Raw genomic sequence first — 23,478 nt, 5'->3', positions numbered from 1 at the left:
AAACCACTAGCCAAAATGGCTGGTAAGCGAAAAAGTTAGTGTCAAGCACTGGTGTGTATGTGTATATATGTATATTTGTGTGTGTGTGTGTGTGTGTGTGTGTGTGTGTGTGTGTGTGTGTGTGTGTGTGTGTGTGTGTGTGTGTGTGTGTGTGTGTGTGTGTGTGTGTGCCTACCTGCCGCGGAGCTGAGGTAGTGCTTGATGGCGATGGTCCCAGAGAGAGCAGACAGCACAGAGAGCATGCCCAGCTTCAGACTGTTGTAGGGGCTGCTGAGGGCACACTCACACAGTGTCTACACACACACACACACACACACACACACACACACACACACACACACACACACACACACACACACACACACACACACACACACACACAAATGAAAACCTAATAACAGAGTTTGTTTGCAAGAATGAAATGCTTTCAAGCCTGAGATCAGGCCCTGAGCCTGAACAGTATCAGTCCTGCATGGGTACCTGTGTGTCGTCCCTTGTCAACAGAACGACAAAAGACCAGCAAAGGTCGGCGTCTGCGCCTGAACTTAATACTCGTGTATTGCTTGGTGCGTGAACTCCCAAAAAGTAGTAATCACTCAAGATAATGGAAAAAAGGAGGCGCACACAAGACTTGTGTGAAAAAAGTGTATTGAAGCCGAAATTAAAAAACAGAAGTCTAAGGTTAACTGGAGAAACAGACGTTTCGGAGCTAGTCCATTCTCAATGTCTCCAGTAGCCCCCCAGTAGTCCCTGGTCAACAGGTTAGTTGATATTTTGTGTGTGTGTATACCTGCATATTGTCCATGGTACACAGGCTAATTGAGGTTTTTTTGGGGGGGTTGTGTGCCCCTGTTCGTTGTGCATGGTCCACAGGTTAATTGAGTTTCGGTGTTTGTGCGTACCTGTGTGTTGTAATAAGTTTTGTTTTTTTGTGTTTGTGTGTACCTGTGTGTTGTCCCTTGTCCACAGGTTTTTTATGTGTGTGCGTACCTGCATATTGTTCCTGGTAGGCAGGCCAATTGAGGTTTTTGGGGTTGTGTGTACCTGTGTGTTGTCCCTTGTCCTAATTGAGTTTTTTGTGTGTGTGCGTACCTGTCTGTTGTTATTAGTCGAGTTTTTTGTGTGTGCGCGTAGTGTACCTGTGTGTTGTCGCGGGTCCAGAGGTGCGGTGCCTTCTTGGGTGTGTGTGTGTGTGTACCTGTGTGTGTGTGTGTGTGTGTGTGTGTGTGTGTGTGTGTGTGTGTGTGTGTGTGTGTGTGTGTAGTGTACCTGTGTGTTGTCGCGGGTCCAGAGGTGCGGTGCCTTCTTGTGTGTGTGTGTGTGTGTGTGTACCTGTGTGTGTGTGTGTGTGTGTACCTGTGTGTTGTCGCGGGTCCACAGGTGCGGTGCCTTCTTGGGTGTGTGTGTGTGTGTGTGTGTACCTGTGTGTTGTCGCGGGTCCACAGGTGCGGTGCCTTCTTGGGTGTGTGTGTGTGTGTGTACCTGTGTGTGTGTGTGTGTGTGTGTACCTGTGTGTTGTCGCGGGTCCACAGGTGCGGTGCCTTCTTGGGTGTGTGTGTGTGTGTGTGTGTACCTGTGTGTTGTCGCGGGTCCACAGGTGCGGTGCCTTCTTGTGTGTGTGTGTGTGTGTGTGTGTGTGTGTGTGTGTGTGTGTGTGTGTACCTGTGTGTTGTCGCGGGTCCACAGGTGCGGTGCCTTCTTGGGTGTGTGTGTGTGTGTGTGTGTGTACCTGTGTGTTGTCACGGGTCCACAGGTGCGGTGCCTTCTTGGGTGTGTGTGTGTGTGTGTGTGTACCTGTGTGTTGTCGTGGGTCCACAGGTGCGGTGCCTTCTTGGGTGTGTGTGTGTGTGTGTGTGTGTGTGTGTGTGTGTGTGTGTGTGTGTGTGTACCTGTGTGTTGTCGCGGGTCCACAGGTGCGGTGCCTTCTTGGGTGTGTGTGTGTACCTGTGTGTTGTCACGGGTCCACAGGTGCGGTGCCTTCTTGGGTGTGTGTGTGTGTGTGTGTACCTGTGTGTTGTCGTGGGTCCACAGGTGCGGTGCCTTCTTGGGTGTGTGTGTGTGTGTGTACCTGTGTGTTGTCGCGGGTCCACAGGTGCGGTGCCTTCTTGGGTGTGTGTGTGTGTGTGTGTGTGTGTACCTGTGTGTTGTCGCGGGTCCACAGGTGCGGTGCCTTCTTGGGTGTGTGTGTGTGTGTACCTGTGTGTTGTCGCGGGTCCACAGGTGCGGTGCCTTCTTGGGTGTGTGTGTGTGTGTGTGTGTGTACCTGTGTGTTGTCGCGGGTCCAGAGGTGCGGTGCCTTCTTGGGTGTGTGTGTGTGTGTGTGTGTGTGTGTGTACCTGTGTGTTGTCACGGGTCCACAGGTGCGGTGCCTTCTTGGGTGTGTGTGTGTGTGTGTGTACCTGTGTGTTGTCGCGGGTCCACAGGTGCGGTGCCTTCTTGGCGATCAGCTTGAGGTCTTGGATGCAGAGTCTCTTGATGGCCTTCCTGCCGTCCTCACGCAGATACTGCAGCAGCAGCTGGATCTGGAGACAACACACACAAGACATTAAGCATCTCACACACACACACACACACACACACACACACACACACACACACACACACACACACACACACACACACACACACACACACACACACACACACACACACACACACACACACACACACACACACACCTGTTTGGGGATGTCGATGAGTGATGCGGCGGCGAGCTGTGTGAAGGTGTGCAGGGTGACGATGGCCATGTGTGTGGAGGGGTAGGAGGACAGCAGCTGGTGCAGCAGCTCCCGACTGGCAGAGGCTACCGAGGCGTCGTGGTGCATGTGCTGCAACACCGGGATCAGCTTCAACTTCATCTCCACCGGGGTGTCCAGACCTGAGAGAGGAGGAGGGGGGGGGGAGAAAGAAAGAGCGAGAGAGAGCGAGAGAAAGAAAGAAAGAAAGAAAGAAAGAAAGAAAGAAAGAAAGAAAGAAAGAAAGAAAGAAAGAGAGAGAGAGAGAGAGAGAGAGAGAGGAAGAAAGAAAGAAAGAAAGAAAGAAAGAAAGAAAGAAAGAAAGAAAGAAAGAAAGAAAGAAAGAAAGAAAGAAAGAAAGAAAGAAAGAAAGAAGAGAGGGAAAGGGAGGGAGGGGGAGAGAGAGAAGAGAGAGGGAGGGAGGGAAAGGGGAGAGAGAGAGAGAGAGAGAGAGAGAGAGAGAGAGAGAGAGAGAGAAAGAAAGAAAGACAGAAAGAAAGACAGAAAGAAAGAAAGAAAGAGCGAGCGAGCGAGCGAGCGAGAGAGAGAGAGAGACAGACAGACAGAGGGAGGGAAGGAGAGACAACCAATTTCATTTACACATTTGCACACTAACTGAAACAGTTCACAGAACATTTCACATTTCACACAGTTAATACACCACTTCATAGTCAGTGAGGTGATGGCAGAGTTTTTGCTCACTCCCTCACACACACACACACACACACACACACACACACACACACACACACACACACACCTTTCATAACAGCATGCGGAGTTACACACTCATCATTACAAGATGACATGGTATACACAGTAAGTTTGCACAGATTTGATTTGGGTTGTTACACAAAGGTATACCCTATTAGTTACACAAGAACTACTCTGGTCGATAAGGCACAGGTCCCCAGACAGAAAAGTACTGTAGCCTCATCGCAAAAAGGTGTCTCGTGTACCACAAACATTACAAAGAAATGAGGAAAAACCCTCACAACAGCACACCCGTTATTACCTTGAATCATTTCACGAAGTTTGTTACAAATCCCCACCGCAAAATCTCTAAAAAAACAGAGGAACAAGAAAAAACACTGTTATTGGACAATGCAACAGAAGAAGGACACACATGTGATAGTTAAACTATCGGATATTTAAACTGTTAGAAGGAAGTGGTAAACTGGCAGAAAATGGGGACTTTTAGGCTCTTCTATTAGATGATTTACCACGGCCTCAAGGTTCACTACTGAGAAAGGTTCATGGAATACTCTCCTGTTCTGTGCAGGGCTGGACAGGACAAGACCAACACACACACACACACACACACACACACACACACACACACACACACACACACACACACACACACACACACACACACACACACACACACTAACTTGGACTGTGCGGCGAAGCTGGCAGCTGCGAAGATGGCTGCCTCCACCTCCACGTTGTCGTGTGAGTCCAGGCTCTGGCGCACGCTGTGGTGGGCGTTCTTGCGCTCCGGAATAATGGAGGCCAGACTGCCCAGCATCCTACACATACACACAAACAAGCACAAGCACACAGACACACACACACACACACACACACACTAGACTCAGCATTTCCCATAGACATACTATTATATTTATATACATTTACAATTTATATAATTTCCCTCGGGATCAATAAATGATACTCTGCTCTACTATTGTGTGACACTGCACCCAGAATAAAAACTGAGCACGACAAATTGACGAACAGTTGCAGGTCAATAGGGAGCCCTATCTTGGTCATTTCGTGAAGTTGTCACGAAAAAAATAGGGAAATAAACTTTAAAAGGGACATTGTGCAGGAAATGGTCAAAAAAGGTACTGCAACTAAGCTGTTCATTGAAACTGGGCTGCCTATTGCCAAATTTGATCTTTACATGAAAGTTTACTAAGTAATTAACAAATATTTTCTAGTATGGTCCATTTTTGCAGCTATTTTTGAAAATTCAAAATGGCAGACCATGGAGAAGATCCCCCTTTTCATATATGACAAGTGCAAATTTTCCAGTCATAATGAATACTTAGAATTTGATGGTGGTGGTAAGTATTCATGAAAAAGGTAACATTAGTGAATGGGCAGCTGGAATTCTGGAAATGAACAACTAAAAATCTCAGACAGTGTCCCTTTAAACTTGGTGGTGCATTCACGTTATTGCCCATTTTTCGTGGTTGGGCAACGCTTAAGCTGCCTATTCATTTGAATTTCCCGACTGCTGCCTAGCGACTCGTGGTCGGTATTTTCAGCTCGTGTTGTTGCTATTTCTTATCCAAGCGTCTGCAGGGGCGGGGAGGGGGTGCTGACAGAACACTGCTGATACCCTCGGGACTCACTAATTCGACGCCCTTTCGGTACTTACGCCTTATGTCATACGACCCTAAACCTAAACCTTAACCTTAACCCTAACCCTAACCCTAAACTGCTTGTTTGAAATGTTTGATTACCATGACGGTACCGAAAGGGCGTCAAACTAGTGGGTCGCTAGGCAGCAGTCGGACAATTCAAATGAATAAGCAGCGGAAGTGTTGCCCAACCACGAAAAACGGGCAATAACGTGAATGCACCACAAAGTTTAGAGTTAATTTCCCCATTTTTTTTTCGTGAAACTTCACGAAATGACCGAGACACGGTTGCAATAGGGGTACACTCATCACATGCGTGCACCCACTCTTCTTACTTGACATGAAGTTAAACAAAACATGCGTAAAGGACACAAAGCACAAGAGGGGGCCATTACGATGAGATATAAATAAATAAACTGATAAACTACAATAATCTTAGTTTGTCAGTTTGGATGAAAGGGTCTGCTAACGCAATGCAAGACAAGTGCACATTACCTGAGTGTGATGGCCCGGGCGACAGGGTCATTGCTGTGGATGACAGAAAAGACTCTCTTCACGAACTCATCGACATTCAGAATCTTCTCCAAATGCTTCTCACTCTGCTGGGTCACTTTCAGGACACACAGACGCAGGAAGTTGTTTCTAGAGTTGTTGACATAAGGAAGAAGTTTGTTTTAATCTGATGGACAATAAAATCCCCATCCAATCACAAAGTTTGGTAACATGATATGATAACACGACACACCGCAGCCCAGACAGCAAACACGGTGAAAACAAAAATGGAAGGAAGATGTGCCGAATGCTTACCCAAGTCTGAAGATGTCAGCCAACTTCAGGAAAGCGGAGTTGATCAGAATGGGAAAGGGGTACTTTTGGAAGAGCTTGGGGAAAAGGACCACCGCTTCACACTGCTCCCCAAGCTTGCCAGATCGTAGTCCTGCCAAACAAAGAATAAAAATGTTCGATACCAGCAATCAGTACAGATGTAGAGAATAGAATAAGATTAAAATAGTGGGCAGAGCCCTATGTTGTTGGGTAAGCGGATGGAGACTCCCAACTGAGATCGCACCCGGACGTGCGGTCCCAGGTGTTTCTATCACTCCCGGACGTGCGGTCCCACCCGATTATATTTCACGTATTATCATATACTGCCACATACAAGCAATTTAGGGTTAGGGTTAGGGTTAGGGTTAGGGTTAGGGTTAGGTTTAGGTTTAGGGTTAAGGTTAGGGTTAGAAACAAAAAACTAACATCAACAAGATAACTGGCTCCGTCATATGGCGGTGGTACCGATAGTCTGGCTAGTGGGAGCGAGATGAAATGGGAGCGTCCTGAGTTGGGAGCGTCAATCTGGGAATCATGTTGTTGCACCGGTAGCAAAAAGATAACGTCCATGAACACTACATCTCAATGAAAACTAGGACAAGAGAATGCTCAACATAACTTGGCATAATTTTGCAAGACAAGTTAACCCCAATGTCGAACCTAAAATCAATGAAAACACTAGCTTGCCAGAGGAGACGTGAACTTGAAGCAGAGATGCTAAGGTAGTTAGCCAGCATTGTGTTCATAAGAGGAGTAGGATGCACACCTTTGTCTAACTCCATGAGAGCCGAATTGGCGTCCAGCTCTTGTTCCCCATATCCTGCTTCAGATAGAAAAGACCTCGCAGTTGACAGTGACATTTTGAAATGCAATAAAACCGCTTATTGCGAAATATTACTTATTAAACTTAATTCATAAGAATGAATAACATGCTTCAGGAAAGAAGTGGCACCGGACATGACATAAAGACGGAAACAACGCCCTTGGCCAATCAGAACGCGCTTATGACTGTGGCGTCATTTTAGCGGGGAGTTTGTCTTTTGTGCTGGGTGTCCCCAGTTCGCGGGAAGGGATTTCGCGCATTTGCACAGAGTGTACACAACAATACGAGTCCTTTGCAGAACTCGTTAACTAAAAGAAATAGCCCATTGATTTGTGAAGAATGATGTTTCGCTCCTTGGTTGACAGGGGAGTAATCAAAAGAAGAAACAATGGTAAGTGATCAGCGCCTCAGATTTTTGTCTTGCTTTGTGCATCTCAATCAGTCCGCTATTCTCTTAAGTTAGCCAGAACTCCAAATGGTTTGTATTGAGTGCTAACAGATTAGCCACTTTCAACCAAGGCAAATTGACATGACTGATTGACATGGATATACACATTTCATTTAACATGATGTTGGATGTGTATTATTTGTTTTACCTTCATTAGTTCAGTTATGGGGTTGATGCTGGTATTTTGCACCAGTGGTGATCTACAACGTAGCAAAACCGCGTAACCTGTTTATCGAGACTAGTCAACGAGTTCTCGCTGTTATCAATGGAACGGTGCTAGAATCTATATTTGCCATCCTAGACCCAACTCAACCAAGACACGATGTTTATTTCTATACATGTGAACATAATATGACACGTTGTCATGTCGTTTGATATCGACGTGTATAATGCTTTTGAGTCGAGTGTAGTAGCTCAGTAGTTTCAGGGCTAGTTCTACAGGGGCTATCCAGGAAGAGGGTAGCTTTATTGGCGGGGCTGCGATGTTTGGACCCTTGCTCTCTCTCTCCGCTGATCAGACAACAACTTTGGCATTTATTTCCTATAGGTCTCACCCCAGACTATCCACTTTCACCCTTGCTGGAGGGCTACCAGTGCGCCAGGCAAGATGAACACATATCCTATGGAAATTTAGGCGTCGTGGTGCCGCCTTTTGGGTGCAGCTTTTCATCAGGTGAAACACCCCCTCCCCTGCTCTGCCACGTTCTGCTAATTCATTCCTTTGTGTGTGATTGACATGTGTCTTACCAGAGTAACATCTAACACGCTGTCAACTACTACATTTTCTCAGTCCGTGAACAGCAGAATGTTATAGCGGTGGCCAACGAGGACGGAGTCCTTAGTCTCTACAACACAGAAAGTCGACAACATCCAATCCTGAAAGGTAATGCATCTATAACTCCATAATAAATGTATTTCAATGCTGTACACGTACTGCTGATTGCCATGTCTTTCCTCCCCCTAGTCAGAAATAGCCTTTTGGGTGATGGGGGTTTGGTTGGGATTGAGTGTCTAAACATGGGTGTTTGGTGGTCCTTCATGAATGAAATGAATTGTGTCTTCATAAGAGTAAGAGTATGATCACACCTCTCTGAGGCCAGGTGCAGGACAAGGATACAAGGATATTTATTTGTCATGTACTTAGAGACACTTTCATGTCACTTGTATTGAAATGCATGGCCGGTGCAAAACAAGTGTGCAGAAGAAAGGTTAAGAAGAAATAAAATGAAAATAAAGTGTGTGTGTGTGTGTGTGTGTGTGTGTGTGTGTGTGTGTGTGTGTGTGTGTGTGTGTGTGTGTGTGTGTGTGTGTGTGTGTGTGTGTGTGTGACGAAGGCGCATCTGATGGTGGAAAGAGTAGAACTCCGTTGTATGATGTGAATACATTTTCAATGCGGAGCTACAGTGTGCAGACTTCTACTCTTTCCACTTAAATTAAATTATGTGAAATATTCTGGATTAATTACACTTGTTTCACATTTTCCTGCAGAGTGGATGGCACATGACAATGCGATATTTGATGTTGCGTGGGTACCAGGAGAAGCCAGCCTGGTAAGAAGACGAACTCTTCACTAACTATAATATGGTCTTCAATTCAATAACCGCAAAACGTTTGGTGAAACATGTTACAAATGCAGCAAAGTCAAGTGTAAAGATAAAAGTCAAGTGTACATTCAATGCCAAACTGTACTTGGTTAGTTAGTCCTCCTCATCCTTATAGAATATAGACCTTTGTTCATGTGACGTTAGACACCTTTGATTCAATGTACTGGCACACTATTTGAAGCAGAAGCAAAGTAGCCTCCAAGTGGCATAGACATAAACCTACTCCCCACTAGGGATGCGCGATACCACTTTTTTGGAAAACCGATACGAGTACGAGTACATTAATGTCTACTTGCTGATACTGATTACCGATACTTTTACCCACAAACCTATGTGACGGAGGTCATCGTGCACCTGTTCACCCCCCTCCGGGATCGAACGTGCGACCTCGTCAACTACAACGGTTCGGCAATGGGAGACACAGTACGATACCGCTGGGCCAAGAGACTAGTCTCTCGGCCCAACGGCACGAGACTGTATGAGGCTATCGGAGGGAGGTTTACCAACGTTCCACGCCAACTCTGCGCTAGTTAGCCTCCGTTACACTCTCCCCCTTAAACCTCACTCCCATCCGGGTCACGGCACCACTGTGACGGAGGTCATCTTGCACCTGTTCACCCCCCTCGGGGATCGAACGTGCGACCTCGTCAACTACAACGGTTCGGCAATGGGAGACACAGTACGATACCGCTGGGCCAAGAGACTAGTCTCTCGGCCCAATGGCACGAGACTGTATGAGGCTATCGGAGGGAGGTTTACCAACGTTCCACGCCAACTCTGCTAGTTAGCCTCCGTTACACCTATAATGAAAATGCACAGCCTTTTTTCCACCTGTGATATTTGTATTACTGTCCAGTTCCTTGTAGATGTTAAACTTAAATTAGCAAATGCATGAGGCAGCGCTTTTTCCCCCATGTTGCTTTCAAGTCAATGGAACGCGAAGAGATGTTGCTTTATGTTGTTTCATGTAATAGTAGCATCGGTGCCGTTATCAGCAATTGTTTGACAGGTATGAGTACAATAGAGCTTGAAAGTGACGTCACTTCCCCCGATTTCATGGGACCTCAACGACGTTTTTAGCCGAAAATCGTAACATGTAATCCAATGGCGGTATTGAAATGATATTTCGATCCCCTTCGAGTTGTGCCACGAGCTCCACATATGTTGTTTCTGATATTTTTGTTTAATTTTTCGTACAAACCCCCAGACTTTTTAGAAAGCTGTGTTTCTTCACATTTTACATGCAGACGGCCCCGGAACAAAACATTGATACTTCTGCATGAATAATCTTTATCTAGCCTCTTAAACAGCATATTTGTAGCCCAGCGCGCATCATGACAGAGATCAGAAGATATTTACTCGCTACCATGTTCTTAGATGGTCATCTTAGGTCCCGTGAAATGCGGAACTAAGGGGCGGGACTTTCAAGCTCAATGAGCCAGTATCGGTTTCGGTGCATCCGTACTCCCCACTGTTTTCTATGGAAACCAGTAGTCATTGTCCCTGCTTCGCTTCAAGACAGAACCTGTTTGACGCAATTGGGTAAAGCTAGTTCTATGGCACACACTTTATGTAATGTATAAGACGCTTCCTTGTTGTCATGACTGTTGTGTGACCGCAGGTGACTGCGTCGGGTGACCAGTCGGCCCGTCTGTGGGACGTGAAGAGTGGGGAGCTGATGGGCACCTTCAAGGGACACCAGTGCAGCCTGAAGTCTGTGGCCTTCTCCAAGCAGGAGAAAGGTGAGGATGAAATTAACACACACACACACACACACACACACACACACAGAGCTGTAACGATACACTTAACTCACGATTCGGTTCGTATCACGATTTTTAACCTATGGTTCGATACAACCCACACAATTTTTTAAATGTATCTTTTAATTAGGAAATGGATCGCACTCAGTTTCAGAAAAAACGGAGTGTGATCCATTTCCTAATTACTTGATTACTTCAGAGACGCACCTACAAGACGGAAGCGCGCGGTGTGTGGAAGATAACCTTGTGAAATGTATCTTTTGAAAAAATGAATTTATTAGCTCTTTCACATTTGCCAACATGATAAAATAGAATTATGAATTAAATCATATTATAGTTTATAGGTGGAATCGTTTTGAAAATAATAATGGTGGTGATTTGAAGCTTGGAAGCACGATCACATCATATCATGTGGTTGCTTTCTGGAATGAAGGATAACAGAACTTTGAAAGGCCGAATCACGATACTGTGTTTAACAACTATAATTCCAACTCCTCCCCCCTCCTGTGTTTCTATAGCTGTGTTCTGCACCGGAGGCCGAGATGGGAATATTATGCTTTGGGACACAAGATGCAGCAAAAAAGGTAACCGTTTTTCAGTTTTCCAGTGTTATGAATTTTATTTATTTTTCTTTTGGTGCCAGTTTTCTGTATGTGTCCTTTTTTATTTACTAGATCAATTCTCTTGACTACATCAGAAAACCTTACTATTACGTACTTTAGCCAATGAAAATATGGCAGTGTGTTCACAACGGATTCTCTCTAGCGTCAATATGAAAACCATTGTAAGTAACCACTATTCATTGCTCCATCAGATGGTTTCTACAGGCAGGTGAAACAGATCAGCGGTGCGCACAACAGAAACAAGCAGGACCTGGCCAAGACGCCCAAGTCCAAGAAGAGAGTACAGGGCCAGCGGGTGGCCGTGAGTAGAGACTTCAATTACCCACTATCCTTTGCAGTATTGGTACGCAGTGTTTCCAGCAGCGCTTTCTAGCTATGTCATGCACAAACAGCAGGCAGTGCATGGACATATATAGGCTAAGACTGCCATAGACCTGCAGTTGTCTGTAGGGCTGGGCGATATGGAAAAAAAACTATATGGATTACTTTATATCACGATAACGATATATATCACGATATAGCACAATTACATATGTTTTCAGTTATTCTCTTTATTTGCTCTTTATTTTTTCCTGTCGCAAAACAACCTTTATTTAAAATGGATCTTTTATTGTTATTTTTACAGTTACATGAACTTATATTGTGTATTGTGACAACATGAAATGTAATTAAATCATAGTAATTTTATCAGTTTGTGTACAATTGAATATCACGATATAAATGATATAGGAGAAAGGTCACAATATACACTTTTATATCATGATAACGATACAGTATATATCTTCATATTGCCCAGCCCTAGTTGTCTGGGTGTGTGAGGCAGTGCCCCACTAGGATTGCTTATTTTTTTGGGTATGCAATTCATTGAATTATTTGTTTGATTATCATACTTTTCCTGCCAACCTGCTGTGGTCCCTGCCCCTTTCTTTAAAAACCACAGCTCTAACGAGGCTATTTATTATCTATCTATCTTTACACCACTGATGTACACAAACAGTTACTTTTCAGCTTCACACTAAGCTTGAAGAGTAGGTCACGAGGCCTTTATTTTCCACCAGTTTTGGCTATGGATGTTTTTGGAGGAACAGTGCCCTCTTGAAGACAAACAACTTTCGCTCTCCAAAATACTTGTGCTTTCAAGCTACATACGTATTGTGTTTGCATTTAGTGATTAGTAAGAGTAATCTGCTTGATTTGACCTGGGTGTGTATGCTGAATGTGTTTCGCTAGGATAATCAGCAGAGTGTGACTGTGGTGCTGTTTCGGGACGAACACACGCTTATCTCCTCAGGAGCTGTGGACCGGTAAGAGCCTAACTAACACACCACACGTCTTGTCATTTGTCATTTGTACGCGTGATCTTTTACTCTTACCATCATGTGTGTTTTTGAAAGGCGTTGTGTAACAAGATTATAAATGAATCTGTGGTTAAGGTAGGGGTTTCACATCATATTGCTTTTTACCCTAGGTAACAGCATTGTGTCTTACATTACTTAATGTTGTCTTCTCGTGAACATTAATCAGGCTTTTGGTTGAGGCATGAACGCAGTTTTGTTACATGGCCTTTCAATGTTGGTCGCGTCTTTTGTTTATGCCCGGGGCAGTGAGAAACATGATTTCGATTCCTTTGTATGTCTAGCAGTAGAATATGTTGACTTTGACTTTGAAATGTGTAATTTGCAATTACACAGCGATTGACCAATGCTATTTTTTCCTATTGATTATAGAACAATCAAGATGTGGGATCTAAGGAAGAGCTACACGGCGTACCACCATGAGCCAGTGCCCCTGCAGGTCTACCTCTACCCAGGCTCCAGCACACGCAAGCTGGGTAGGTGGCTAAGACACAATATTTTTTTTTCCTAGTAGGGTGACGCCAGAGGTGGCCTCTGATTGGTCGAACTTCCAGAGCGGCAAGACTGCAACACGTGAGATGGGAGTGTTACAGGAGAGTCTTGAAGCCGCAAACACGCAGACACTCGCCACACTTTTGATATGTGCCTTAACCCTAGCCTGTCACAGGAAGTTGTGAAGGTTGACCAATGAGAAGCCGAGTTTGGCCATCTGTGGCGTCCCTGTACTAGGAAAAAAAATTAGCGGCTAAGACGGCTCCCTTTTATATTACAGCAAGGGTGTGGAACCTTTTTCATTCAAGGGGCCACTTCAAATTACTCTGGCCGTAAAAGTCCTCCGAGGGCCGTATTATGAACACAAACCAGGATTTCCCCCGGCATTTTAGGCCTATATTGAAGGCAGCCACCTTTTAAAACATACCCCACCTTCTCTAGGTCCCCTGAATATAACTTAATTGTATTGCAAATGTGCTTCCTAAGATTCGTTTACAAAATATGTCATATTTCATGTGATGCTGCATAACAATAAAATTGTCTCGGGGGGCCGGGTAAAACAGCCTCAAGGTCCGCAAATGGCCCTCTAGCCATAGGTTCCCCACCCCTGTATTACAGCATGGGTGTGGAACCTATGGACCGGGGGGTGTTTACAGCCTGTTAGGCAGTCTTACCCTAGCCTGGTCCTGACCATCCCATACTACTACCATTTCATTTCGTATTTATGGTCTGGCATTTGTTTGCTCTGAGGCGATTGTAGGAAGCAGGAAGTTTGCACTCAGTTATGGTTTGAAATTATTGGACACCTCTCACCGTATCACTGGCAGCTACTCAACAACAACATAGCGCAGACCAATGGCTCTGGCGCAGATGTGTACGTCATTGTCACGTGCGTCCTCCCCCTTTCGCCCGCCTGCCTTCAATATAGGCCGAAAGTGAAGGGGGGTGGGGGAATCCTGGTTTGTGTTCATAGTTTGGCCCTTGGAGGACATTATAACATTTGAAGTGGCCCTTTGAATGAAACGGTTTCCTCACCCCTGTAATACACTGAGTGCGTTCCAATATGCGACCTTGCCTCCTCTACTTCTGCTTGTCTCCTCGTACCAGGAAGTATATGTCATGATGACATCACTCACCACAGCATTATATTTCAATATCTTGCTCAAGCTCAATTGTAAAGCCTTCTTCTCATTTACAATTGGGATGGTGAATGAAGAACAGTCCCTCAAAAGTTGTTGTGGCTAGGCTGACAGCTGGGAAACTTTATCGTATTCTCCACGAAGGAGGGGCCAGGAGGTGGGGCGAGGCCACTAGCACAAGTGGAGGAGGCAAGGTCGCATATTGTAACGCACGCTCTGTCACACTGAAGGAGGGATTCTCTTCTTGCTGTTTTGATATGTGTGTGAGCAAATTTTTAGGTGTGTGCTACTATAAAGAATGAAACGACGTACAAATTTAAACAGTCTTTAAAATCTGCAAGAGTGATCTAATTTTTATTTGCTTGTTTTCTTTTATTTGAAGGGTTCTCTGGGCTGGTGCTTGACTCCACGTGTTCCAATTTATTTGCCAACTGCACAGATGACAATATTTACATGTTTAATGTCAACGGCCTCAAGTCGACACCAGGTGAGCAATTGCTTCAATTAACGAGAAAATGTGCTCTCAACTGTCCATGCCTGCATGTTGTTAACACCATCTCTAGTACCTTGTACAGAGCCACGAGATTGCAAATATGTACTACCTTGTACATGCACAAGAGGGCAGCGTAATGACACTTTTTATACGGCTCTGACTTTTTTCAGAGCCGTTCCTCCTTCTTTTTTTGGTATGTAATATTTGTAGTAGTTTATTTCCAGAATTCATGCTGCCCATTCACAAATGTTACATGTTTCACGAATACTTACCAGGATCATGAAATTCTAAATATTCATTATGATTGGGAAAATTACACTTTTCACACATGGAAAAAGAACGTAGATCTTCTCCATTTCCAGATTTCCAGAAAGATATTTTTAGCTGCAAAACGAACTGTACTTTGGTCATATTAATAAATATAAGTTTGTACTAAGGAAATAAAAAGTCAAATTTGACATATGCAGCACAGGTATTGCAACTATGCTGCTCATTGAAACTATCTTTGCAGTTGGCTTCAGCATTCTCAATGAAAGTTACAAAATATGGCCGCTACTGTCTAGATCAACTCTGGAGGTTTTGTACAATTTGCAGCCTTTGAAAACATGTTGTGCATCGTTGTCATTCAGGAAATTCATCTTCAAATTAGCAAAGAGCCATTTCTTTTGAAGGCTTTGTGTGTATTGTGTGCTGGGAATATGCAATAGGTATCAGAAAAGAGGGAGATGTTTATGTTGCATGATTTAAAAAAAAAAAGTACATTGTACCATAGACCGCTTAAAGCAGGGGTGTCAAACATATGGCCCGCGGGCCGGATCCGGCCCGCCAGAGGATTCCATCCGGCCCGGATGTAAAAAACAAAAAAACAAAAACAATTTTTTTTTTTTTTTTTTAAATGAAATAACCGAAATGCGCAATTACGGCCCTCGGGGCAAAATCGAGACCTGCATGACATTAACCCAATGGTCCCTCTTTTACACTGTATATATGTAGTAAAGTGCACATCACACTTCTATTATAAATAGTGAATTTGTACTGTAACAGGCATTTGATAAAGCTCATATATTATAGACCTCATATATAGAGATAAAATGTTAATACTTCTTATTCGTATTGTATTGGTATTGGTTGTAATTAAATAATAAATATAAATGGATTTGTATTGGTTCCTATTAAGCTCAAACTGGAAACGGGATGTTAGAATGCGTGAAAATGCAGGAAATTACATATAAGAAATACAAAATTTTCTGGGGGAAAGACCCCCTGCCAAAATTAACTGTCACATATTTCATTAATTGACGGTTGGCAATGAATGAATGAAGTCAAGGAATTTTTGCATAGGATCATCAGTATTGCATTGCTTTCTATATATTCAACACACTTAAAACGTGATAGTACTGAACACTAATCCTCTGCTTTACGTTTTTTTTTTTGGCGATGATGTTACTAATGCGGCCCGCTTGAGGTCCACATGGGTTGTATGCGGCCCCCGGACCAAAATGAGTTTGACACCCCTGGCTTAAAGCATTCTGCAGCCTTTTCAAATGAACCTAATGTGAAGGTGAAACGCTTCATGTTATTTCAGAATGAAGTTGCCCCCTCTGTCTGTGTGTGTGTCCAATGAGTAGAACGTTGCCTGTTCCAGAACCTGTACAGTGTGTTCTTTAGAGTGTAGGCTGTGGGGGAAGCGTGTTCCGTGGTATCTGGTCTTGTTTTAAGGTGGCAATGTTGATCTCCTGTGGAATTGTCTGTGAGCACATTTCTGTCATATTGCATAATCTTAGCCTCCAGTTAGAGAGGGCCTACGGGACGGAGACAAGGTGCTCAGTGAGACGATACTGTTAAAAAGAGCATGCACAGACAGATCAGACAGCCTGAGACCAAGCCAAAACGTGTAGAAACCCTTTATCGATCCTTCTCAGTGTCGTAACAATTTGTAACATCATAAGATTGAACCAGGATGTTTTCTCACCAACACGACTGCGCGCTGTACAATAAGCGATCCACTAGCACCTACGCCTTTGGTTTGATGCGTTCTCTTTGGTGTTAAGGAAGTGTAAATCAGAAGACCAATTTAGTTTGTTTGTTGTCTACTACATATCAAATTCCACTGCCTGGTGTGAACGACCACAATTAAAACACTGAAGAGGAAAGCAAGCAAACAAACAAACAAACAAAAAAAACAGATGAGAATCAAAACTCTTAAGTTAAATAAATGAACAGTTAATTTAAATACTGTATGTCCTGCTTGTGTTTGTGTCTACAGTGGCAGCTTTCAGTGGCCATCGCAACTCTTCCTTCTACGTCAAGTCCAGCGTGAGTCCAGACGACCAGTTTCTGGTTAGTGGCTCCAGCGACCACCACGCGTACATCTGGAAGGTAAGGAAGGGCTCGGCTCGTCACCCGATGAGTGGAGGTGCAAAACGCACACCAGAAAAGGAGGTGCTGGCAACCAGTAAAACACTTGCAGGAGGAGAGAAGTGCCGCACACTCCCGAGTTGCAAAAAAAAGGTTTTTAATGTGACAACGTTTCGGCCTGTTGGGCTTCCGGTTTTTTGCAACTCGGGAGTGTGCGGCACTTCTCTCCTCCTGCAAGGGCTCTTCACCCACCAATGTTGCCAGATTGGCTGGTAAAAAACGGGGCGTTTGGGCGGGTTTTTCTGGAAATTTATGGCCATAGAAATCAGTAGAATTTAGCTCAAATTGGGTGGGATATAGTGAAAGTCCAACTGGGAAACTCCAGCTCCCATGGTCGGTGTGACACTGCACAGTGTACACAACGAAATTGCATTTATGCCTCACCCGTGCAAGGGGGCAGCAAGTTTGACGCCCTAACCGCCTTCCCATTAGTGCTTGCAGGCGGGTTTTCAGCATTTTATATGCTGATGAAATCATCAGTCTCATCTAGCAGAGCTGTCACCCACGTCTTGCCAGCAGCCAATGCACACTGTTCTGACAGATTAGAGAGCACAGCTCTGCAAACTTTCGATTCCTTTTTTTTCCCCAATGCACAGTGCCACTAATGTCTTCCAAGCTGTAGGTTACGATTGAGCCCGGTTTTTGTCGGAGCAGCTTGTTAAAATCCGTTGTTGAATCCACCTCTGCTGTGCAAGTGCAAGTGCGCCAGTGTTCGGGGATGACCAAAAATTGTCTGAACTGGTGTGTGTGCACATCAACTCATCATGTCTGTCATGCTTTCTTTCTTTTTTTCACACACGGGCGATTTTACAGAGTAGCTGACTGTTTCAAACCCTAATTTCAGAGATAATTGGATGACATTTGTGGGAGGTTTTTATTTTTTCTTATTTTTTGCTTTTCGGGACCTTGGATTGGCACCTCTGCCCATGTTGTTTGCTTGAATGACGAGACTTGATGAGATGGATTCAAACGCTCTGTGGGCATTGCAACCCATACTCGGAGCCGGTTCTGACCTCTGTGAGGGCCTAAGCAAAAATATGCCAAGGGGCTCCCCTAACTATAAAAAAATCAAGTCATGCAGCCCCCGACGGCTCTGCCCATACTAATTTTGATCAGCTCTTCATTTGTGGCACTTTGCCACCCAAGGCATCTGCTCTCCAGGGATGTTTCCTCATGATTTAAACGTGTGCTGACCTGAGAGTGTCAGAGAGCCAGAGAGATGTTTCCATACCCACATGTTCAAGTGTAAACCATAATCAACATGCCTATGCCGGCTTGCAGCACACGCTCACAACACGCTGGTTGCAGACAGTCAGGGCAGCTTACATCGTTGCCCAGGTCTGGAACAAAGTCATCTGATTGGGTCATCTGATACATGCAATGCAATGTAATGGGGATCCAATTCTGGGGGCCCCCCTCTTCCCTGGGCCTGGGACAACTGACCCCTATGTCTCCGCCCTGTTGGCTTCCCGGTTTGCAGGTTCTGCGAAACCGTTTGGCTTTTGGTGTTTTGAGTCTAACCTGCTTGTGACCTTGTTTTTTTGTGTTCCAGATCTCTAACCCCACACAGCCTCCCATGATGCTTCAGGGCCACAACCAGGAAGTGACGTCCGTGCAGTGGTGTCCCACAGACTTCACCAAGGTGCGTTGTTTTGCTGGTTTAGTTTTTGCTGTATGTCATTATAAATTAATTTGTGTTCTATGTAACTATCTAAATGTATATACTGGTAATGTGCATGGACTGACATTTTCTGGATGTGTGGTGCGAGTACGTACAGTCTAAACAAGAATTTTGGGTGGCCTTGGATTTACCACCTTCCTGTCTATGAATCTAATCAGTCTTTTGATATTTTTCTCATGACTTTAAAAAGCAAATAGTTTGTTTTTACTCCCTGGCTAATTCTGCCATGTTCTTAGTGTGAGTGTGCGAGCGGGCGAGTGCTAATCCTGCCATATTCTTGGTGTGTGTGTGTGTGTGTGTGTGTGTGTGTGTGTGTGTGTGTGTGTGTGTGTGTGTGTGTGTGCGTGTGTGCGTGCGTGCGTGTGTGCGTGTGTGCGTGCGTGCGTGCGTGCGTGCGTGCGTGCGTGCGTGCGTGTGTGCGCGCGCGTGTGTGTGTGCTCTACTTTACAAAAAAAAAAACTAATCCTTCTCTACATCTGCACTTGTTGTCTGTATATTTCCTGTGTACTTTGTATTGGCTATGATTATGTCCTCTTTTGTAAGTCGCTTTGGTTATAAAGCGTCTGCCAAATAAAATAATGTAATGTAATGTTCTTTTCTTTTCTCCAGATTGTTTCTTGTTCAGATGATAACACCATCCGCGTCTGGAGGCTGAATCGCGGAGAAGATGGCGAGCGCTCCACTGTGGGCCAGGCCAACCTGGTGGGCTGGGCGTGTCCCAAGGAGAAATCAAGCAGTCCTGCGGCTCCCTGTAAGTCCCTGTCTATACGTACACAGACACACACAGACACACACAGACACACACAGACACACACAGACACACACAGACAGACACAGACAGACACAGACACACACTGATACCCCTACCCCCACCCTCCAAAACACACACACACACACACGCATGCATTCCGCATCCGTTTGGGCATTTTGTTAACGCTTAACTGGCGTTCTAGCTCCCTAAAACTGACATTTTAAAAACGGTTTCTAAAACACACACGTCATGATGGTTAGCCTGGTAAACCAGCGCCACCCGCTGGACGCCGAAGTTTTTCAGCTAGCGAGTGGGTCTGGCCTCGGATCTGAGAACATTTGAACGCTGTGCCCTGAGTCAGGCAAAACCAATCACAACGCAGCGATTTGTTTTGAATCAAAGCGGGCGGGGTTTTGAGGGAGTGACGACGAACCTCGCAACACCGTTGGGAAAGCACATCAACGGCAAAGATCACTGATTGGTCAGAGTGCCGGCACGGTTTGAAAAAACAACAGGTTGTTCTCATCAACAATCTTCGGAGGTACCGTTCATCGGGGCCAGACTAAATTACTCCGGTCTCACATTTAGGCAGGGCTGTAGTCAAGTCCACCTTTGTAGAGTCCAAGACAAGTCCAAGACCAGAATAGACAAGTCAGAGACAAGTCCGAGTCCAAAGAGGTTCGAGTCCGAGACAAGACCGAGTCCAAAAACATTCGAGTCCAAGTCAAGTCCGAGTCACATGTCGGTCAGTGTTAAACAATGAAAAGGATGAATATCAATAAAGTGGATGTTTGAAGGTAACCCATATGCCATGGTTGTGAAGGCAAACTTGTATGTTGTTGGATTTCAAGCTCCACTCTAGAATTTATGGAAGCCATGTTCTAAACAAAATAAAGACAGACCCGGTCGAGTCCAAAAGCTTAATTTGGCAAGACCAGTGTCCGAGTCCAAGACAAGTCTGAGTCCATTTGATAGCGAGTCTGAGACAAGTCCAAGTCCATAAAAAAACGGACTTGAGTCCGGACTCGGACCGAGTCCGGACTCGAGTGCTACAGCCCTGCATTTAGGCTGGTTTATCAGGCTACATGATGGTGGGGTTTTAAAAAAAATCTAATTGTCATGTGAACTGGAAAAAAAGAAACGTTTGTATCCATATATATTTATATCTGTTTTTAAAATAACCACGTACTTGTAACCAAGGCCTATGTTGTCCTTATTGTTTATTCCTGCAGTGGAATTAGCTGTTCTACATTGTTTAAGGTTAAATAAATGAGCAATTTTTGTTTTTTGAGAGTGATTATAAGCGTCGTACAACATGATATCTTGATGGTAATAACAGTTAATGTGGAGTTTGCGGTACTATCTGTATTTCAACGTATTTGTAATATTTTCCCAACCTGTGTGTGTGTGTGTGTGTGTGTGTGTGTGTGTGTGTGTGTGTGTGTGTGTGTGTGTGTGTGTGTGTGTGTGTGTGTGTGTGTGTGTGTGTCTACCTCTTCCCCCGCTCCCGCATCCAGCTCCAGCTGCCTTGAGCAGGTGTGAGGTGACCCCGTCCAAGAGCCATCCCCATCCCCGCCACGGCCCCCCCAGCACAGACAGCCTTGGCCCCATGTCCTCCCCCCAGCCTGCAGCCTGCGCCCACAGCACTGGGGACCTGCCCCTGCCCTCCAGCACCTCCCAAACCCCCAGCCCCAGCCCCAAGCCCTTCACCCCTCCCAGAAAACCCCCATCCTCCTCCTTCTCCACCTCCTCCTCCACAATCCGTCAATGGCTGTCCCGCACGCCGGGGTCACCAGCCGCCGACCCCCTGACCCCCCCTCTCCGGAAGGTTCTGAGCCCCTGCCCCCAGAGCCCGCAGCAGCAGCAGCAGCAGCAGCATCAGTCGTCGCCACAGCAACGGCACGGCCAGCAGGTTTCCGTCCCCTCGCCACCGGAACGTAAAGCCAAGCGTCGCCTGGAGACCACGGACGGGGGCGCCTGTTGCCGGGACGCGGAGGGCGCGTGCGGATGCGTGTCAGAGCTGAACCCCGTCACCAAGAGGGGACGGATGCAGGTGTGCTGCGGAGAGGGAGAGAGAGGGGGGCCTGCCGGCGCCGGTACCCAGAGGAGGGAGCGCTCGGGCGGGGAGGAGTCGGCGGATAGGCCCCTGTCCTTGGAGCTGGTGGAGGGCAGCAGGCAGAGGCTGCTGGGAGCAACACAGCAGCAGCACTCGGAGGCGGACAAGGAGAACCGCTCGTCTCCATCGGCCAGCGGGTGGCTGGTGGCCATGGGACGGTCGCGGGGACAGCAGAGGGGACCTCAGAGCACCCTGTCCCCAAAGTCTCCCAAGAGCCCCGGCGTCGGGAAGCGGCAAGAGAAACGGGCGCCTGCGTCTCCGGTACGTTTTAGTTTTAGTTTTAATTTAGTTAGTTTATTTATTCAGGGACCATGCGAAAAGTACATTAATTACAAAAGTAAAGAGATGACCTGCACCAGATTATAGTCTAGAACCTCGTTGGATGCATTTCTCAAAACGATAGTTGCTAACTATGTTGGCCACCTTGTTGGTTACTCTAGGCCCTGGATCCTAGAGTCTGGGGTAGTCGGCACATACCCAAGTTGCTCACTGGCTAACCACTGCAGTTGTACATATGCAACAAAATGACATTGACTAAGGTGCATAAAAGTTCACAGCACCCCCCAGTGCCCTGTGCACGATGCCTATTACCTCTGACCTTAAGTGTCTATTATCTGAAAGATTTTGCTGACCGCCGCTATTCATGACTCATAGGGAACCACTCCTGTCTAATTATCTTTTTAGGGAAAAATGTGACTTGTTTTACCAAAAACACGGTACTGGCTTTGCTTTTAGACCAGCCAGTCTAAAGTACAAAGCGAAGGTTGTTATTGTTATTCCTAATTGATATGAATATACTGATGCCTTTTTTTAACGTTTGTTTTTGTTTTTCCTGTCCCCTGTTGACTACAGATGATCTGCTCTCCTCAGTCAATGAGGAAGATCTCGTCCTACTTCCACAAGCGGACACCGGAGTGATCCACTTCGGAGAACCCACTTCCCAGATCTACTTCCAAATTCATTCCACTGCCCCAACCTTGGAGTTAACCCTTTCTGTTCTAATTTTTGGACACTCGTGTAAAGTTTAATGTTTTTTATTATTATTGTTGTTATAGGAAAGCACCATGTTCTTTGTACCTCATATTAGAAGCCTGAAGGATCTCTGATTCCGTTGGTCTTCGGTGTATGTATTGTGTATATTTTAAGAGTGGACCGGACAGGGGGGGTTGGGGCTTTTGAATAACTTTTTCACTCTAACTTTGACTTGTATTAATATTGATTGATGGATTGGTTTTGTGTTTAATAAGGTGTGCTGTGTGAAGTTGGTTTTGGTTTGAGTGTGCACATGGAAAAGAAAAAGAAAAGCCCTACTCTTCCTGCCCTGTTCTTTTGTTTTATATGTATTGTGACAAGTGGAAAGAGAGCATTTTTTGCAATTTTGTACAAGTTCATTTGTGTGTATATGTACATATCTCTATGTATATCGACTGACATTTTCTGGACATGGTCTAATTAAATGCAAGCATTTTGGTTTGCAATAAGCCGTGCATTTGTCCTATTTAACACCGTGCATCAATAATCTGTCTGTTTTATAATAATGGTAAAACTACGTTAGGCCACTAATGTATGCCTATCTGTCTATATTAAGCAAAATCAGTACTTTGTTAGCCATGTGATCTTAAATGTCTTGCTCACTGCCAATGAGCCATTTTAATTGATTTCATTGTAATAAGGACCGAATAGACCCTTAATAGACCCGTCTTATAAGTCGCTTACTATATACATCATTTGGAATGTATTTGTAGGGGGGGGGGCAAGGGAAGCAATTGTTCAGGGCTCAGGGAGAGAGGGGGCCCAAAATTGGTGTTTCATTACATTGTATGCATTGGGGGGGGGCTTT

The 23,478-nt window shown here is 45.3% G+C and overlaps 2 protein-coding genes across 2 annotated transcripts in view; one reads left to right on the top strand and one right to left on the bottom strand.

Moving 5' to 3' along the window:
- The window catches only part of ints7 (integrator complex subunit 7), a 38,039-nt gene extending 31,157 nt beyond the window's left edge, over positions 1-6,882 (bottom strand). The window contains exons 1-8 of the mRNA XM_063223770.1: positions 6,699-6,882; positions 5,915-6,044; positions 5,603-5,749; positions 4,130-4,267; positions 3,751-3,797; positions 2,679-2,878; positions 2,400-2,522; positions 176-293 (exon numbers count right to left, since the gene is read on the bottom strand). Coding sequence (XP_063079840.1) covers positions 176-293; positions 2,400-2,522; positions 2,679-2,878; positions 3,751-3,797; positions 4,130-4,267; positions 5,603-5,749; positions 5,915-6,044; positions 6,699-6,792 — 997 coding nt within the window. The 5' untranslated portion in view covers positions 6,793-6,882. The remainder of the gene's footprint in view (positions 1-175; positions 294-2,399; positions 2,523-2,678; positions 2,879-3,750; positions 3,798-4,129; positions 4,268-5,602; positions 5,750-5,914; positions 6,045-6,698) is intronic.
- A 111-nt stretch (positions 6,883-6,993) lies between these two features.
- dtl (denticleless E3 ubiquitin protein ligase homolog (Drosophila)) lies at positions 6,994-23,121 on the top strand. The gene is made up of 15 exons (XM_063223733.1): positions 6,994-7,146; positions 7,751-7,876; positions 7,994-8,086; positions 8,692-8,753; positions 10,429-10,549; positions 11,089-11,154; positions 11,385-11,494; positions 12,424-12,497; positions 12,921-13,024; positions 14,562-14,666; positions 16,939-17,051; positions 18,643-18,732; positions 19,381-19,522; positions 21,040-21,899; positions 22,491-23,121. The coding sequence occupies exons 1-15, from the start codon at positions 7,095-7,097 to the stop codon at positions 22,554-22,556; spliced, it is 2,184 nt and encodes a 727-aa protein (XP_063079803.1). The 5' UTR covers positions 6,994-7,094; the 3' UTR covers positions 22,557-23,121.
- Positions 23,122-23,478: the final 357 nt, after the last annotated feature.

The sequence above is a fragment of the Engraulis encrasicolus genome, chromosome 18, assembly GCF_034702125.1.
Source record: "Engraulis encrasicolus isolate BLACKSEA-1 chromosome 18, IST_EnEncr_1.0, whole genome shotgun sequence".
Classification (NCBI taxonomy): Eukaryota; Metazoa; Chordata; class Actinopteri; order Clupeiformes; family Engraulidae; genus Engraulis; species Engraulis encrasicolus.
The sequence above is the reverse complement of the archived record's forward strand: the minus strand, read 5'-3'. Positions and strand labels throughout refer to the sequence as shown.

What these genes read in the sequence shown, in the direction of transcription:
- dtl (XM_063223733.1), top strand. Translation starts at nt 7,095, where the DNA reads ATGATGTTTCGCTCCTTGGTTGACAGGGGAGTAATCAAAAGAAGAAAC. An exon ending in ACAACATCCAATCCTGAAAG is followed by an intron (nt 8,087 to 8,691) that starts GTAATGCATCTA and finishes ATTTTCCTGCAG; the next exon opens with AGTGGATGGCACATGACAAT. An exon ending in CTCCAGCACACGCAAGCTGG is followed by an intron (nt 13,025 to 14,561) that starts GTAGGTGGCTAA and finishes TTTTATTTGAAG; the next exon opens with GGTTCTCTGGGCTGGTGCTT.